Consider the following 19,864-nt stretch of genomic DNA (forward strand, 5'->3'; position numbering starts at 1 on the left):
CTGGGCTCAGTTGTAATTGTGTGGGGACTTTACAAAAATTTATTATGCTATCCATCTCTTTTTTAAACCTTTTTTTTTTTTGTTGGCATGTTATATTTCAGAATTTTAAAATAGGTTAAAAACAAAACAACTACATTATTATATCTCTCGTGTGTGAGCTTTTCTTGGTGTGAAGAGGGAACAGGCAGAGGGCCAGAAACATCCTTCTCCACTCTGTGCCTGGCTGGTTCCTGATCCCACTTGAGTTCAGTTTGGTGTCAGCCCACTGACCCTTCTCTGCTCCCAAGAGACCACAAAGGCATCCCTGTCATAGCACAGCTCCAGGGGTCACCAAGGCTCGCTCTTATTAACGCTGTGGCCAAAGGAGATTTGACTTCAGGTTTACTTGTCCATTTCTCCCTAGGAATGTAAACCCACAAGGGCAAGCCTGGATCTTCCTCCATTATATACTACCAGCATCGGACACAGCACCCACCACTTAATAACTGCTCAATGAACATCAGCTGATTGAATACCTGAATGAATGACTAATAAAGGTGCATGTCACTCTCTCCCAGACCTCTTTGAATTTAAACCAACAATTTCTCTCTTGCGAAGTTCAGTTTTTACTGGAAGCAGACAGCCCCAGAGTCTTCCTGATCATTCTAGGAGTTCTAGTTACTTAAAAGAGGGTCAAATAGAAATGAAAACAGAGAAAAGTCTTACCGTGGTTCTGCACACAGTTATATAACCACAGTTTTCCCCCCTTCCTTAATTTTGGACTATGTCTCTCTTGCCTCCCTATAACACTTAGACTTGATTACATTTAATTTAGGGAATACACTCGTGTCTCGGTCCTCACGTGTTCAACTACTGAACAACCAATCACCTTCCTCTCAGGCTGTTTCATTCTCTTGGATAGGGAGTGGGTGCTGTGCTGAGAGTCAGGTTTATTTACAAACATTTTTCTCCTTGATTTTATATACATAATAAATTCATTACTGCTCCACAAAACACACTGTTAAGAGAATGAAAAGACAAGCCCCAGAATGGGAGAAATATTTGCAAAACACATATCTCACAAAGGACTGGTATCCAAAATATACAAAGAACTGTTAAACCCTCCACCTAAGAAAACAAACAACACAATTTAAAAATAGGCAAAAGATCTGAACAGACACTTCACCAAAGAAGTTATACAGATAGCAAATAAACACATGAAAAGATGCTCCACATCAGGGAAATACAAATTAAAACAACAACGAGATACCACTGTACACCTGTTACAATGGCAACAAGCCAGAACCCTGACAGCACCAAAGGCTGGTGAGGATGCGGAACAGCAGGAACCCTTGTTCACTGCTGGTAGGAACACAAAATGGTGCGGTCACTTTGGAAGACAGTTTGGCAGTTTCTTATGAAACTAAACATATACTCTTACCACGTAATTTAGCAATCACACATTTTGGTATTTACCCAAAGGAGCTGAAAACTTATGTCCACACAAAAACCTGCACAATGTTTATTACAGCTTACTCATAATTGCCCAAACTTGGAAGCAACCAAGATGTCCTTCAGCAGGTGAGTGGATGAACAAACTGTGGTACACCCATATAATACATTATTTTCAGCAATGAAAAGACATAAACTACCAAACCAGGTAAAGACATGGAGGAATCTTAAACGCACACTGCTAATGGAAAGAAGTCAGTCTGAAAAGACTATATACTGTCTGATTCCAACTATATGACATTCTGGAAATGGCAAAACTGTGAAGACAGTGGAAAAAAAAAATCAGCGGTTGCCAGGAGCTTGAGGAAAAAGAGGGAGGGATGAGTAGGTGGAGCACAGGGGATCATGAGGCAAATAAAACTCTTCCGTTTGATACTGCAATGGTGGATACAGGTCATTATATATTTGTCAAAACTCAGAGACGGTACAACACAAAGAGTGAACCTTCATGTGAATTATGGACCTTGTTAATAACAATATATCAATATTGACTCACCATTGTCAACAAGCCACGCTAATGTAAGATGTTCGTAAGAGGGGAAACTGGGGAGAGAGGGAGCGGTAAGGGAGTATATGGGAACTCAGCACTTTGCACTCAATTTTTCTAAAAACCCAAAACTACTAAAAAGAAGTATTAATTTAAAAAAAAAACCCTCAAAAAATTTATTACTCCCAATCTTGGAAAACAAAGTAAGAAAGAAGAAAAATCACTCCACTCCTACTACACAACTGTATGTTTCATTTTAAAGTTGAAAAGAATCCTTTAAAATGAAACAAAGGAGGCAGGCAAGGTTAACAGTGAACGTGTGCTGTTTCAAATACTTCAAGTAAGAAATGAATGTAAAAATAAAATTCCTCTCGGCACGCTTGACAGCCACGCCATCAACATCTGATTCTGGAAGCCAAGCACCCTGACTTGACTCACTCCCCACCCCCACCTCCCGCCCCGCGTTATTTGGCAGCTGCACTCCTGATGTCCTGGGTCCGTGCCAGAACCGAACTTGGCACCAGCAAAGAGTGCATCCTGACCTAATGCACTCAGGAAAGCACTGGCGAAAGTTCCGCTGAACCTTCCTCAGATATGTTTGCAGTAACAGTCTAAGCAGAAAACTATTCAAACTTTGTAACATGCTTTAATGAGCTGCAGGAATGAGAAACAGATTGTCACAAGGCTTTCCCTGAGGTATGTGGCCTCAGGAATCGTGGCTAACAAACGACCTCCACGGCTGCTACCTACCAGCCCTCACAGCTGCAGCCACTTTCCCCTCCAGTCTCAACTCCTCCGATGGAGCCTGAATCTCGCTTACTCAGCTGGCTGAGGGGTGGATGGCAGTGCTGACCTACGTGGACTGCATCCCTTCTTCCTTATAATCCACAACCCCAAATATCAGGGAAAATGGCTTGTCAAAAGGAATCTTTGCCTCTTTGTAGGTATCCTGTATAGCTCCTGTAGAAAGCCACAATTGTGCACCGAGGCGTCAGTTGGCACAAACTGCCATGACTGCAACTGATGACCCAAGCTCTCTGCATTCTCCAAAATTATGAAATTAAGCAAGATAAAACCAAACTCAACACCCAGACAAGATCTAGTAAAAATGAGGAAAGTCTTTTACACAGAATAGGGAAGGTGTGTGATTAATATAAATGGGCTAGGTTAGAAATTAAATTTGGAGTTAGGAGAATTATAACCTCTCCTCTTTCTCCTTCCATTCCTCTGCCCTCATACCTTCAAGCCTCAAACTGTGCATTCCTTATGTTGGCCTTGCCTAAATTCTTTTACAAAAAGCCAGGACAAAAATGTGGTGGTGATGACATACATATTAGAGATTCATACAACTATTCAGCTCTGGTAGGGTTTTGAGCAATGTTGCCTTGTGGGAGCCTAGCAGAGGCAGTAAAGTTTAATAAATCCAAATAGCTCTTAAAGGCAGTAATTCCTAATAATTTTAGAAAATGAGACACTTTAAAAAGTCTGGAACACTCCCATCATCTTCCTCTACAGCAAAGTTACAAGTAAATGTAATTATGTTCTTGACAGCTTCCTGAGAATTTGAGACCACTTGAGATAAATATGGACACTCAATATGTTACCAAACTTGCTTCAGAAAATAACAGCTGCAAAGACCAAGCTATCAGAATTGCATTTGTCCCTTAAGGGTCTTATTTCACTGCTTGGCCTGTGTCTGGCATACAGTAGGTACTCAATAAGTGTTAAATGAAAGAATAGAAAGTCATATATATAAAGTTCACTTTTTCTGATTCAATATAGTATCATAGAGATAAGGGATGTGGTTCTTAAAGGGCAGCCCCCCCAACCAGCAGCATCGCATCACCTGGGAACATGATAAAAATGCTCATCCCCCCGCCCCCACACCCCACACAAAATCAGAAACTATGGAATGGCTCAGCAATCTGTGTTTTAACAAGCGCTCTGGGTGATACGGACACTTACTGAACTTTCAGAATCACCAGTCTAAAAAAGATCCTTTAACAAAGAGACGTTTTTTCTACCTCCCACACTAAAGGTAAGAATCCTATGCCTGTAATTCCTTTACCGTCTCAGTGAGAAAAGTCCTGAGACCGAGGCTTCGGGATGAGGGTTTATGATGAATTCCCTGGCACCCAGGCAAGAAGAAAAGATAGATCAGCCATATGGGAGCCAAAAAGAGCAGGGATTCGAAACACCAGAGACAGCCCATATGCAAGGGCACGAGAGTGGCCTCCAAGTCTTGTGTGTGGCTTTCTGTCATGGCATTGGGTGTGGGACAGGGAGGCCCAGGAGCCTTGCTTCCATAGGGTCTGGTTTCCATGTGTTTTCCCAACAGGGAGTATGTTGCCTTTGAGCCTCTGTTGTAGGAACACGCGCTCCCTGTCAAATGGGCGATGTCTGAGCCCTTTATGATCACAGTGGTTGTGGTCTGGCCAGCTGCTTGCAGCCCCTTCCAAACGTAGGTGGTGGTGTAAGGTGATTCTGTGGCACGGATCCAAGGCTCAGTCTTGCCTGACACGGTGATCTAATTTAAAAAATATATATCAATAGTTCTTGCCCCAGTCAAGTTCAACTTCTAGTATTATCATAGGGTGATCAACTTGTCCTAGTTTGCCTGGGACAGTTCCGGAAATCCACAGCTTGGAAAACCTTCAGTCCTGGGAAAATTGAGAGGTTTGGTCACCCTAAGGATTAAGAGTTCCAAGGATAAAATATGGCCCAAGTTTGCTTTCTGATAGCTGAGCTTCTGCCAAGGTCAACAAAATTCAGTAATGAGCAATGAGGAAGGTAAAGGAAAACAATAAAGTAGATGGCATTAGAGAAGCAAGTGGGTGAAAGAAAGTGTGTATGATTTGCTCAGCAAATCTGAAGAAAGATCTGAAACCAGAACGCTAAAGCCCAAAACTAGATGCTCTGGCAGGGGCAGGGACTCTACCACACCCTGACACTGCACACTGCCAACTGGGACCCCCTTGGGAGGCTGGTGCAATACCACCCACTCCGCAACTCCCTAAAAATGTGGTAGGCTCCATATTTAAAAAGCCACGTAGTTAACACTACTCTTAGCAAATGCAATGAGTTTTTGACCTTCGAAAAGAAATACGAGTAATTTATACTACCTGTAGACGGGGAAGATGACCAAGGGCAGGACTACCTCACGTAGGTGAGGAATCACAGGAAGCCCAGGGGCAGGCAGTGACGGTCCTTGAACAAGCAGTTCACAAACTTAAACTAAAGCTTATATATTTTACGCTCAGAAAATACACCTAGCATGTGCCCAAAGTCGATATCTACTACATCTGTGGCAGTTCCCTTTCTTTCATTCATTGGGATTTCCTCACGTCCCCACTCAGATCCCTTCTTTTAATTGATCAAATGCAGAAAAAATGCTTAAAACCTGTTTTTTCAGGCCACAACCAAAGAGAAAAAGAGAGAAGGTGGAAGGAAAGTATGTTACAAAAAATGAGCACATTAGCAACAGCAGGAAACACCAGCTTTGTGTTGAAAAAGAAGTTAAAATAATCAGGCAAGTTAAGTAAAAATCATAATGGCTGAGGGTCATCTGATGCAAGCGTAGGTGGTCCCATTTCACGATGGTCTCTAAGGATCTCTGCATTACAGCCAGTGTGACAACTGTTAATAATCACGTCCCGAGACACTGAGAATAAGGAGAACTGTGTCCGGTACACTTCATATGAAAGGCAGTTGTAGGTTTTATAAAGTTTTGGCTGTCTGCAAAGTGTAACTTACATAGAATGTCTCATACAGCGATGATGTCTGTAGTCCATCCTCAAGCCAGTCACTCCCATTTCACTGAATTTATACCCTTGCTACTCAAAACACAGACCTCGGATCAACAACATCTGCATCACCTGGAAGCCCATTCGTATTGCGGAATCTCAGGAGCCCCCAGACCTGCTGACTCAGAAGCTTCGTTTTAACTAGGTCCCCAGGGTGTCTGTCAGGACCTTCAGCTGGCTCCTCACCTCCTACAATTCTCTTCCCTGTTCTCTCAACTCCAATCACTGGGGCTTCCTTCTACTCCTCACATATTCCACGTACGCCCTCTCCTCAGGGCATCTGCCTTGGCTGTTCCCTCTGTCTGTACTCCTCTTCTCTTAGATATCCGTGTGGCTAATTAGCACACCACCTTCAAGCCTTCTCAATGCAGCCCACCCTGACCACCCTATTTAAAAGTAAAGCGTCCTCCACACTTTGGCCACTCCCAATCTCTCTTGCTGTATTTTCTCCCCCTTAACACTTTGCCCTCTAACATCCCATACAACCGACTTAACGGGTTATGCTTATTGTTTACTGTCCCTCTGCTAGAACGTAGCATCATGAGGACAGGACGTTTGGACTGTGTTGTTCCCGGATGTACCACACATGCCTAGAACAGTGCCAGTGAAGTCTGTAGCACTGGTCTGCGGGCTGACTCTTGCTACTGGTCCCAACTATCAATAGATCACTAAAGAAATTTAGGGTAATTTAAGTTAGAGCAAGAAATGTACAAAGGTTTAGATCAATTTGATATTGACACAACACCTAAATGTGTGATTATTTACCTAGTAATTCATGTTGACTATATTTCACAACAGTATCAGCAAATTGGAAATTAAAACACCCAACCCCAAACTGGTCTTTTAAGATGGTTTGAGAAGCACTGGCCCACGAAAGCTTGTAGCACCTGGTAAGTGTTAATAAATGTTTGCAGAATAAATAAACAGAATAAAGGCCTAAAGAATAAATTTTTACATAGTAAAGCCAGATCAGGTCTGTATATATGCCTGTCAATTCAATTAAATAATTTCTGCTTGGATTAGTGGCAAAGTGATTTGTATTATGTACTCCCTGCGTATACTGTTTTCCTGTCCCATGTGAGGAATGAGTCAGGCTCAAATGGATCAATTAAAGATACTTTTGAGATTCTCTGACTAAGGGACTGAAGACAGCCTTTCTCCAAGCGCCACATATGCACACTTCTTTGCCTGCCCGCTTTGAGCAGAGCTGGCCTGATTAAGTAACTTTAGATTTACTCCCAGTCTCCCCTACCCCCACTCCACCCCCAGACTCCTTTATAAAACAATGAAGTTAGCACTCCAAGTTAGAAGGCAAAATTGTTGGATGTTAGTGTTTTCTTAAAACTGAAAAGGTCAAAATTTTCTCAGGCTTTCACAGAAACATGGGTTGAAATAATGGGTCATTTAAGGCAAAGAATTAAAATAAAGGTATAACTGACTAAAATGTCTCTTACAGAATAAATATATTCTTGGTTTTTCAGCTTATCATCTTGAAAACATAAACAAAACTGGAAAACTGTTGTTCTTCAATCCATCTTTGCTGCCTTCTAAGGTCAAGAGGAATCTGATTTATACATTGCTTTTTCCTGTCCAGATCTTCCTTCCCTCTCCCCATGCTCAGAACAACAACAGCAACAAAATGAAACAACCTGGATCTTTTTAACTTGTCCACTGGTATGCTATACCTATTTGGGGGTGCCTAGAGACCTTTATTTTGTTCCAGGATTATTACGAATACAGTTTAAAACTTTGTCTCATTTATTCAAGAGTTTCATTTCATTCTTGCTCCCATTATATTTCATCACAGCTTTGGATGTTCAAGAATTCAATTTGGGAACCTAGGCTAGGTTTCAAGGAGAGAGTTCAGAAGCGAAAAGATAGGACCCCAGAGAGTTTAAAATCTAGTGGATGCACGAAAACAACCAAAACAAGGCAGGATATGATAAGTACAAAAGGAAAGTCAAAGGGCTTAGAAGGAGCCATGGTGGACTCTAAAGAAAGGAGGGGACTCTGAGAAGGAGCAGTGAAGGAGGAGAGGTGGGGCAAAGGGAGTAGCATGGACAACATCACACAGGGCATGAGTGCAGGAGAGTAGTTTGGATATTCCGAAGCACAGAGAGAGAGAGCTAGAAAGGAAGATTAGGACCAGAACAGAGACAGCCTGGTATGTCATGCCAAGAGGCTTAGAGTGGATGCTGGAACAGTGGGGAGATTATGGAGGAAGAGAACTGAATCCACTGAAGATTATGGAGGAAGAGAATGTTATGATCAGGGTATGCTGTAGAAAAGCTCAGATATCTGTGGATGAGGGAAGTTGAAGGAGGAAAAGAATGGATGCAGGAAGACCACTTAGGATACTGTTTACAAGAGTTTAAGAAGAAGTCATGGTAACGGTGGCAGACCCAATAGAAAACCATCTATATTGGAAGGAAGGAGCCATTGTGACAGGAAAGTGCATATGAACCATTTACAGCAAATCACATGTGAAACATTAATAAGTGCGACCTCTGGGGATACTTTTCTAAAGTTGGGGAAAGATGATTATAATCCAACAAGTCTCTTCAGTAGTTAATTCAAAATGCAATATATTTCTACTCCTCCTAAACTATACCACCAAAATTTAATGCCTTACAATAAGAACTTTATTTATCTACCCATTTTTCATATTTCACTTTGCATTTATATATCAATAGCATTAAATACCACCACAGCATCTGACATAATAATGTACCCTTACTATGAACCAGACACCATGCTGCGCCCTTTACTTCTACTAGCTTATTTAATCCTCAGTATATCCCTTTGGCTATGAACTACCACTTCCCTATTTTACATGTGTAGGTATTGAGGTAAGGAGTTGTTACATAGCTTTATTAACACTACACAAGAAAGCAGAGATTTGAATACAGGCAGGTCTGACTCCAGAATCTGTGCCTTTGGCTACTCAACCATGCTTTAAAATTTTCTTTTTACCTGTATTTTAAAGTAGAATGCTAAAAGGGAACAAAGACTAGATGGGACAAATGGAAAACAAATAGCAAGATGATAGATATAAACCACAATATACCAACAATCACATTAGATGTAAATGGTCTAAACATCCCAATTAAAAAATAGAGATTGTCTGTTTGGATAGAGGAAAATACCAACCAAATTCTTGCATAATGGATTCTGTTCCGCCACATGATCTTTTTCCTCAACTTTCTTCTTTTGCACTGCTCCTACCCCTATCTCATTGTGGCCTTCTTCCTGACCACTATCCGGCTGTGGGGAGATGTCTCCATTGGACAGGTTTATCATTTTCTTCACATTAATTTAAAAGGTTCTGCTATATGCACTAATCCTCTCTCATCTCTCTTGAAGAGTTTAAGTTTTGCATGAACTGAAGGTCTTAACACATTTATTATGCATTTCCCACTTCATATTGTACTACTTTGTCACTGAAACAGACTAGGAAGAAATTTTGAGAAACTTAAGAAACTACTGCATATTTCAGAAAAATAAATGAGGTCGATAGGAGGTGTGATGTTACTATTTTAAGTTGAAAAGATTTCTTCCTTTAGAATGATCCACCTTGTGCTTAGTATTTCCTGGTTCATAAATATTTCTTATGATCATGCTTCTATTTTATGTTCCAGAAGTATTGATTATAGCCACACATAAGGCCCCAAACTGACTTTTACCATATTCTGTAGCAAAGAAATTAGAAAAGGGGCCAAAAGTTCTATTTTCCATAAGAGTGTGGCAAGATGTCTACATTCTTGCTGAAAGAACAGCTGTGTTGCCAAAAGGGCAGAACTACTCTCTAAATCCATAGTCTTTACCAAGCCCTAGATTCTGACCCTAAATCATCTGCTCCACTGAAATCCAGTCAATTGTTTATCTTTCCTCTAAGAAAATAAAGTTTTAAAAAAAATATGGAACGCTTCACAAATTTGCGTGTCATCCTTGCGCAGGGACCATGCTAATCTTCTCTGTACTGTTCCAATTTTATATGTGCTCCCGAAGTGACAACAAGAAGATAAAGGGGAAAGTATGACCTTTGCTATTCATTTTCTTCCTTCAGAATAGTAAACTCAAGTGGCACAGGTAGGCGGTAAACTACTTTTCATGCAAGTTTTGTTTCATCCTTATGGCTTCCCACACCTGAACTTTCTATTAATATTAGGTCATATTACTATCACAGTCCTGCCTAAACAACACATTAAAGAGCACACAAGCATGCAAATGGTAGAAACAGCTTGCAATTCAAAATGCTCTTACCAGATTTTGCAGGGGCTCCCCTCGCAGTACTAAGTCCTGAGCGATCTGGAGCAGCATGGGGTGTCTGAGAAGACAGAGAATCAGTCCCAGAAACTGAGTGCTTCAGAAAGACCCAGTAGAAGAAACATTATTTTTATCCTCTGATAAGGCAGCGTTAAGAACTTGGCTTCCATTTAACTAAGGGACCCTTAACCTCAATAGCACTAGGGAAAAATCTAAGTATATTGGGGTCATGTGGTAAGTTGACCATGTCTTGCAGTGGAATTGAGTGGAGATCTTCTCCTTGGGGCAATGAGTTGCAAAGTCTCAACACCTTTTGCTTCATCCATTTATTTCTTCCTCTGAACAAGCCAACCTAGCCCCCTCTTAAATTAATTATAGTCCATATAAAAAACAGCTATGTGCTGATTTTCTCCTATACTTAATTTTTATCCCTAAGAAAGAAAAAAGAAAACCTATAGGAAGGTATTAATCTACTTAACATTTCTAAGTACATCATCCAAAGGATTTTGTTTTTTTAATCTTACATATGCTCAGCAGAGTTACTGGCAAAAACTGTACATTTTCTTCATTTCATCCTTTCAACATCAAATAGTAGGCAGCAAAAATTGGATCAGACTTCAAAGCCTGCTGTGGGCTCCAAGTCACAGAGAGACGCCTCCATTTCACATATTGAATTCGAGCAGGATATCAAAGTGCTACCAAAGAACCTCGGGTCCTTACTCAGAAAGAGGCTCTAACATCTGTAGAGAGTGGAGTGCACAGACAAATCACCTCAGGGAGCAGCGAGCATTTATTCTCAGCAGCAAATTTCCAGGCTTTTGATTCTCTCTTCACTGTACCTCCCTGTCTCTCTGCTGAACCAAAATTCTTCAGCAAGCTGGGCTTTTGTCTCAAAGCCTTCAAACTATCACTAACAGTTCATGTTTGGATGGCCCGACCAAGCTGCCACAGACAGGCAGCAAGACCATGGACTTGGACGAGTCTGTAATAAGGATACACAGTTACTTCAGAATCAAGAAGTCCCGCTACCTTATTTGAATGTCCAGCGAAGACATCACACCCTTTTGAAGAACTCTGGGCTTGTGGATGCCTAAAAATAAGAAAAATAATAATTTTTAGAAGGCTTGAAAATGATAATAAAAAAAAACTTAAAGAGGATTGTTTTCTTCCAAAGTTGGATCAGAGCACACTCGAATGACGCTTCCATTGTTTTCCATTCCAGTCCTTGGTTAGAAGGACATGGTCAATTTAAGGAAATGCATCCTACCAGGTGCTGCTCATATACCCACAATTTGCCGGAGATCCAAAGATCCAACAAGCTGCCCCTTTTAAAGTTGTGTGATCCAAACTAGTTTACTATTGGGCTCTCACAAACGTTACTTAGTAGCCAACCACATTGATGCTAAGGCTGAACTTCCCACCCAGCACATTAATCACATTGTTAAATAATTCAAAATAGATCCTGCAGTCAAATAAGTTTGGGAAGCACCGAGCTGTACACACTGTAAGAGGTTTTCTTACTGCAGAATGATCTTTTACAATCATAATACGCATTTATGAGTTTCTAAAGTGTGGTGTGTTGGGGGGGAGAATTCAGTTTCCTAAACTACTCTAAGAAATTTAAAAAGTGATAACCTATTAACATCTATGAAAATAGTAATGTTTCATGGAGCAAAGTTTGGAAAAATCAACTGTGCTATGCCCCAATTTCCAGAAACTGGAACATACTATATAAAACTGTGATGATTATAACTCACTGTTAAAACAGACTCTTACAATTCCTTTCAGATGGAATCCAGGAATGTGGAAAGCAATGACTAGGGGAAGGGAAGTCTGGATTCTAACTCCTGCCTCAGGATCCTCTCTCTCTCTCTCTCTCTCTCTCTCTCTCTTACACACACACATGCATGCACATACACACACACACACACAATGGGGTAAATTTCTATAGTATTCTGGGTTCCAGTTTTCCTCATCTATAAAATGAAAGGATTGAAATAACTTATTCCTAAGGGCTCTTCTAGTTCTACATTAAAAATCTTATTCTTTATTTAAACCAACAATTTCATTTTCTGAATTTCTGTGAACAGTTCATTGGTATCACCTTCAAAATGGATCTATATATAGATTATAAGCAACATACCCATTAAAAAAAAATCACATCAGTACCTGGGGAGAGGAGACTCTGACGATATACTTATATGTGTGTATATTTGTTTATCATATGTCTCCTACTATGGAATGTAAGTTCCAAGAAGGCAGGGACTGGGTCTGCTTCATTCTGTACTCTACATCACCACTTAACCATGTGCCTGGTACACTGTAAGTGCTCAATAAATATTTGACAACTTGGATGAATAAAAGGATGACTAGTGGAGCCCCAAAATATGGGCCATGAAGAATACCCTTTACATTGAAATTAAATTAATTGCATCTATATAGCACTTCATATTTTAAAAAATGCTTTTATATATCTAATAAAAATTTCACAACCATTTGAGCTAAGTGCTTTAATTGTCCCTATTATACAGATGAAAACATTGCAGTTCAGAGAGGGTAAGGGATCTACCCAGGGATCAAGGTACATACCTGGCACAGCTAAGACACTGACCCCTCTCAGTCTGACTCCAAGTCCTCTGCTCTTTCTTCCCCCCATGCCCTTGGGTCTCTGTGCATTGGCCCAAGGAACTCATTCCTGTCAGCTTAGGCAGGTCCCAGGGGCAGTGGGACACCTATAGGACAGGTAGATTCAGGTCTTCTAGGAGTCCTGCTGGGCTTTGGAGAAAATCTAAGGAAAAGAGTTTAGCTGTTGAATTACCGTGGGGTCTCCAATTTCTGCCTTTCCTGCCTCAACAAGAAAATGAAACCTCTTAAGAACTCCTCTAGCTTGCACGGCTTTTCAGGATCCAAAGATCAGTGCAGGTACCTTCCAACAATACACTGGGGATTGGCCCATCAGTTTGACTACCTCCTCATCCAAGCCTTTGGGAGAATCTAAGGCATCTCAATATAATTTTCACTTGTGTTATTTGGTTTTAAAAGGCGGAGGCAGGATGGGTAGTATCCAAAGGCGAATAGATTAGAAAATACTTGATTAAACAAAGTTAAGCAGGTTTCTTTCCTAAGAGGATTTCCAAAAACTTTAACTTAATAATATGTACAATGAAACCTCAAAAGAACAGGCAGCATTTCTTACATGTTATCCTAACAATAGAACCCTTCCCCCCTGGAGTATGTCAGGGGCCCTGGTTCTTATAATATGCCTCAGAAAACACTAATCTGAGCAGCTTTTATTTGAAACAAATTCCAATTTGCCTTTAAAAAAAGGGTATAAGTCAATTTTCTGCAAAAGTCTAACTGCCTCACATCCTTTGCAGCAATTTTATCAGTTATGTTGTCATTTGCCTCAGGGACTTGAGCCTGGTGGCAAATGGATAAGGCTTTGCAAGTTGTCACTACCAAAATAAGGAAAAGCACAATAAAAAAATAGCCAATGCTTATTGCCTGCATACATGCCACCAGGCCATGGTCAACGCATGGATACATGGTTATCTCATCCAGTACTTCCAACAACTATATGGATTGGTTCTATTTTTATACCCATTTTACAGGTGAGGGAATGAAGGATCAAGAAACCAATGGCTTGTGTAATGTCATAACTAGTAGATAGTGCAGCATAATACCTGCCTACATAGAAAAGGAGACTCCAAGGGAAATTATTGATTCAGATACGAATTATCAATTGCTGATAAAACCTTAGACAAATGCTTGATGGTGAATAGGACATTCATATGGTACCAAAGTACCACTGTACAGTTTTCTTCTTTAGGGTACAAGGGGAGCAAGGGAACCGTGTATGAGAAAAATCAGGTTACCATCTCAATCCAGTGCCAGTCTTAGCACCACTAATGCCCAGACAACATTGTCTTATGATGTGAGGCAATATTAATATTTGACATCATCCAGGATATTTATATTTTTTCTTTTAGTCAAAACACATTTAACTTTAATCAAAGCTTTAGATCTAACTTATAGTTTACCCAAAACGTAGGGTATAGAGGGGAAAAGCTAGGACTACAAAGAAGCAAGCAGGCAAATAAAGAAGGTGAGTTATTTTATGGAATAATAGGCTCATTCTCTTAACAAGTCAATGCCATGAAAAAAGGAAGTATTGTATATTAAAAGAGATTTCGGGACATAAATTGATGTAATATAATGTCCTAGGTTAGATTTTGGCTTGGACAAATAGGTGCAAAGGACAATTCTTAGAACAATTGGGGAAATTTTCTTTGGTATTAGATGATATTAAGGAATTATTCATTTTAAAGCATGATATTATTTTGAATCTGTAGGAGAAATTTTTTGAAATAACACTGTTCTCAGCCTCTGTTAGGAATCTGATGCTAAATGACAGAAGCAGTGCATTTGGTTATCAAAAGGTGGTGAATAGGAGGTAGTTGTCTCTCTAGAAATGATTCGCTGCATATTTCTAGGGCTCCTGTAGCCTCTCAGAAGCCATAACTAAAGTCTCAGGCAGATTGCCTCCAGGGCTTGGCCACTGTGTGGCTCTACTGTAGTCAGTTCATCGAACTGTGGGTTATTGGGGAGATGAAAACTCTCAGTCACCACTGAAAACCCTTCTCCTGGGCCTCTGCCTGAAAAAGCCCCCAAACGAAACTCACATTTCATTATCTTCTCTTAAACCCCAATCCCAGTGCGATCGGATGAGAGGCAGGGGGAAGGCTGGCTCCCTAGCACAGGGCTGCTGAGAATGCCCTAGTATCTCTCTTGCGCAGCAAAGATCCATGAGGCCAGCTGGCTTTGCCATGCTGGGCTGGCAGCACTGGGTGAAGTCACCTTGGTCCAAAACTGGGTCTCAGCTTTGCAACCTCCAAGAGTCGGTTTGCCAGTTCGTTGAGGGGTAATGATTTTTTCGGGAGCTGGGTTGTACTAACCAAACTCAGAAGAGTTGTATTTGAAAAGTATTAATAGAATGCCAGTGTGTGATTTTATAGTGAGTACTATAATCTGGACTAACTTCCCCGCTTACTAGTTGGCTGATATCCTCTGGAGACCAAATTACACATTGGAATGAAAACAAAGGAAGCAGGGTGCTCTTCACGGATCTGACCAATCAGGCTGGTCTTGTAACTGGCTTTTTTCAACTTTAGGGTTAGAATCAGTAACTTTTTTCTTGGACAGAAATAGAGACACGCTGGCTACCCTTTGACGCTCCATTTTCTAAACTTCGTTTAAATTTCTTTGTGCAGCTTTTATTAACTTTGATAAAATTTGCAAGACTCTGTCTTATCTTTTATCAGTTATCATTTAGAATGGTTTCTAGACAAACAGAAACCCATTAGTCGTCCACTAATGAAATCTGTTACTCATTCACTTGCAAGCACATTCTGATTTCAGAACAGGATAGGCTGCAGCTCATTCACTGTGGGTTGATTTTTCTTAGCTTCCCACTGTCTCCAGATTTGGAAACAGTGCTCACTGTAAAATCGTGTCTTACTTGGTAGCCCTGAGAGAAAGGCTAATCAGCATAACCAAGCAAATTTGTTTCTGACTCTTCAATAGCTCTGGAAAAAAATCTCTGTACACGGAGCTTTGAATAAGCAGAGGTCAATTTCTTTTTCCCAAGAAGCAGTAGCCAATCCACCCTGCAAAAGATATGCTCAGGCCAAGATATTTTAATGCAGCAGGAGCCCCATGAATCTTTAGGGAGGCAGATTTCAGACAAATAAGTCGTACAATTTTCCTTCTGGAATTTATTACCATGAAAGATAATAGAAAACATAAACACCTTTAGAAATGGTTTCAATAAGTTCAAGTTCTGAGGGTAAATTAAGACATTTAAGGGATGACATCAGAGAAGAGGACACTACCCTTTGTAAAAGATCCTGTGCTAACCTGGTGCTAACAAAGTTTCCATATGAAGTGGCCATAGGTTGAACTGGCAACTCAAGCATACTTATATAGTTCTTATATGGAATCTGAACATTCTAAGGGCCGAGGGTATAAATGTGGAACAACACCCAGATCTGAATCTACCCACATTGTCACTATGTATCAACTCTTTCCTGATTTACACCAGCTAAGTGTCATTGCATATTCTTCTTACTGCTTATATTTCTTTAAATAGCTTTGAAGGCACAGAAGATTGGAAGATAATGTTTTAAGAACACTAATTATCATGTTGAGTTCGAAGGCACCCAAAGTGTAAAAGTTAATGCATCTTTTACTACAAAAACGGGAAAGTTAGGATTTCTAGACTGCTTTGTTGTCTTCTATTCACTGCCACCATCACAGTAAATATTTCCCAAGCACACACTAAATCTCTCCCAGGGTTGTATTCATACTTCTGTACTTTTACCTGTAATATCATCTCCTCTCTTGCCCAACTGGCCACTGCATCCTCACCCTTTAGCTCAGGTGTCAGCTCCTCTGAAGAACCTTTGCTGGCCCATCCCCATCCCGGCCACCTCTTGCACTCGGGGCAGAGTTGGAGGCTCCTTGGTGTGTTCCCACAGTCTGCTGAGCATCACCATACTGAAAACTTGGTTCTGTGAGTGACTCATCCGGTACCACATCTTGACCAATTAAAAGTGTCTGCAAATCATCAACTGAAGGTGAACTTTATCAAATTTTGATCAAGGGAGGGAAAGCAAAGAGCAAGTAACATAATTCACTTGGTTTTTGAGGTATCAGAGCTGTTCCTATTGCTGTGCTCCTCCGTTTTATCGTTTCCTCTCTATTTTTCATTTGATGAAAATGCTCCAAACTCCTAAGTGGTCTGAATATTCACCAATCACTGATCAGTGAAGGGGCAGCAATCTCTGGCTTTCTCCCCAAAGTAAGTGACTAAAAGAACTGGTGGCAAAATGTTCCTTTTTTTTCCCCTCTTTCTGATTAGAGTTTTTTTCTGATTAAAAAATAATATATATTCACTATTGTACTGTATAAAATGCATATATTCCAGGAGAAGAAAATAAAGATCTGGGAGAATCTCCACACCCAGATATATCTTGCTGTATATATTTTCAGATGCTTTTATATGTATATAATATACATTTTTTATAATAATGGCTCAGCATATATTTGCCATTTTAACTTCCCTTTTGTATTATGAGCATCCTCCCATGCATTTGCATGAAATACAACATATGTAGGTGTGCACATATGTCACATTTATGGCTGTACAAGATTACATTGGTTGAGTATCATAAGTAACTTAAGTAATCTCTTATTTTTAGGTATTTAAGTTGTTTCCAGTTTTATGACATTGTAAATAATGGGGCTTTAAAGATATGTGCATATAGTTAGGAGTACTCATCCAATTATTTGACTAGGATAAATCTAAATTTAAGGCTATTAGGTTAAAGGGTGAACAAATTTTCTGTCTATTTTAAAGCTTTTGAATTGTATCATCAAATTCTCCTTTAAAAAGCAACAAAAATTAACACTCATAACCATGGAAGGATGAAAGGACCCATCTGCCATATCGCCCACACTGGGTATTATCAGTCTTTTTAATCTTTGCTTACCTCTTTAGCCAAAAAAAAATGTGGTACCTCATTATAATTTTAATTGGCATTTCTTGATTTCTAAAGAGGTAAAATATTATTCCTGGGCTTTAATATATGATATGAAGGAAATACAAAGAGCATAGGAGAAATGAAAACAGTCATGCAAAATAAGACCACCCTTACAGTGGGAAACAAAAAGAAATGGTCACAGCTTTTGTATTATTTTTTTCTCATTGTGTTTGGCTACTTGGTAAATTTTCTAACTGTTTTGAATGTATACCCTGTATCTCACCCCAAGTCAGTGTCATTACTGAATGAACTGTCATTATTGAATGAGTTGAAAGCAAGTTATACTTAAATATATGGATATTTATTTCCTCTTGGACACAATTATTCTAAGCTTTAGAACATGGCTCAAGGAGAAATTCATCAAAAGGGCTCAAAAAGGCTGATAAATGTTTCATAATGCCATTGCTCTAAGTTAGCACTGCTAGTTTATGTACTTATGCTAATTTTCCAAATCCCACTAAGCCCTTTAAATTTGATCATATTTGTTTCCCTCATTGCTTTTCCCCAGCCATGAGCCCATACAGCCTTAATTTGCCACTTCTTGTATTCTCATTTCTTTTTTTTTTCTCCTTTACTATTTTACTGCAGGCAGCTGTCACGGTGTGAAGTCTAAGGTAAGAACAGAAGGCTTTTCTTCATTCTGCTGAGAATGCTTGCCTTACTGGAAAAAAACGACACTCAACGAAGAGTCCGTAAAGTAACCCAAACTTAAGGTAACCCATAAAGCTTACTTCAGTTCTTTGTCAGCAACCAAGGGAGTGAAGAGAAAACCCAGCCTCAGGGTTGGGGATGCAATTAAGATGCAGTAGTGAGGAAGAGCACGTGACCCAAAGGATGGCACGGCCATGGGCAGAGGGCCACAGCACAGCCAGGAGAGCTGACCAACACTTTACTGTGCCAAGGCTTGACTAGTTCACCTCATTCAATCCTCACGTCGGCACTAGCAATGCAGAACCTACCAGGGTCTGCATCTCACAGCCAAAGCTTGGGCTGTTTGAGGAACCTGCCAGGAGGCACCCAGATATGCAGACACAAACCCAGATCTGGTGGACACAGAGCGTGTGCTCTCAGCCTCCAGTGCCATTTTGCTACTGGACTCTTCCAGATATTCACTCAATCCTATTTGGGATCTTAATAAATGACACCTGAGGTGACGAACATTTAGCTCCAGAAAATGTGCCAGGAGGTAGATTAAATTAAATCCAAACTAGATCTGGAGATAGCCCTTAACCCCCGACCTGATGACCTTTTACTCACCTTATGTCTATGGACTAATATTAAGATTATACACATCTGTGCCACACTCAAGGCTCTAATCTGGGGGCAAGGCTTCTTGAGACTCTGCATGATTATAAGAACAATAGATATTACATTGTGCAATATAAGGTCCTCAACAGCCTCCCAGGCATCACTCCTTCATTCCACAAATATTGACTGAGCCCCTTTAATTTGTCTCCTCCTGTTCTGGGGGATACAGCAGTGAACAGGAAATCTAAGATGCCTATGCTTATAAGAACCTACATTCTAGTGGAGAAGGTAGACAATAAATGAAAAATCAGTAAATATGTTAGCATGTTAAATAGAAGTAAGAGCCAGAGAAGAAAATTACAGCAGGGAAGTGGCATAGGAAGTGCTGGAGGCAGGGTCTGCAATTTTAGAGTAAGTGGCTACAGTCGATGGTATGTGAGCAAAGACCTCAGTAAATAAATGGGAATTGATGTCTTTGAATATGTTTCCAATTGAAAGCTCCTAACGGGTAAAAAACTATATGTTACGGCATATAGAGGCCACAGGACTGAAGTAAACGCCTGGTAAAATTTAGCAACACACTTTACGATGTATATATTCATAACATAAACATACACATTCATGATATATTGGTTCCAAAGCACTTGGGCTAGTGTTGCCATATAAAATACAGGGCACACAGTTAAATTTGAATTCCGGGTACAAGATGAATAGTTTTTTTTTAGTATAAAATTTTTCAAATTCTTCATGGGACATACTTATGCTAAAAAGAAGTTTGTTGTTTATATAAAATTCAAATTTCAGTGGGTATCCTGCATCTTTATTTGCCAAAAATGGTAACTCTAATTTGGGAAAATCAGCACCTCAGCTTCTTTATCAGCAAAATATGAATAAAAACTCTTGCCAAACTTGAGCAAAAATATTAATTTGTCCTTTCTGGCAGAATAAAATAAAAATTTAAGACAATA

The 19,864-nt window shown here is 40.0% G+C and overlaps 1 protein-coding gene and 1 pseudogene across 1 annotated transcript in view; both read right to left on the reverse strand.

The window, feature by feature from the left end:
• Positions 1-19,864, reverse strand: part of MYO3B (myosin IIIB) — a 471,877-nt gene that overhangs the window by 73,895 nt on the left and 378,118 nt on the right. Inside the window, exons 33-34 of the mRNA XM_057747118.1 lie at positions 11,077-11,137; positions 10,045-10,144 (exon numbers count right to left, since the gene is read on the reverse strand). Coding sequence (XP_057603101.1) covers positions 10,045-10,144; positions 11,077-11,137 — 161 coding nt within the window. The remainder of the gene's footprint in view (positions 1-10,044; positions 10,145-11,076; positions 11,138-19,864) is intronic.
• LOC130859794 (U6 spliceosomal RNA) lies at positions 9,693-9,793 on the reverse strand (annotated as a pseudogene).

The sequence above is a fragment of the Hippopotamus amphibius genome, chromosome 8 (genome assembly GCF_030028045.1).
Source record: "Hippopotamus amphibius kiboko isolate mHipAmp2 chromosome 8, mHipAmp2.hap2, whole genome shotgun sequence".
In the NCBI taxonomy this organism is placed as follows: Eukaryota; Metazoa; Chordata; class Mammalia; order Artiodactyla; family Hippopotamidae; genus Hippopotamus; species Hippopotamus amphibius.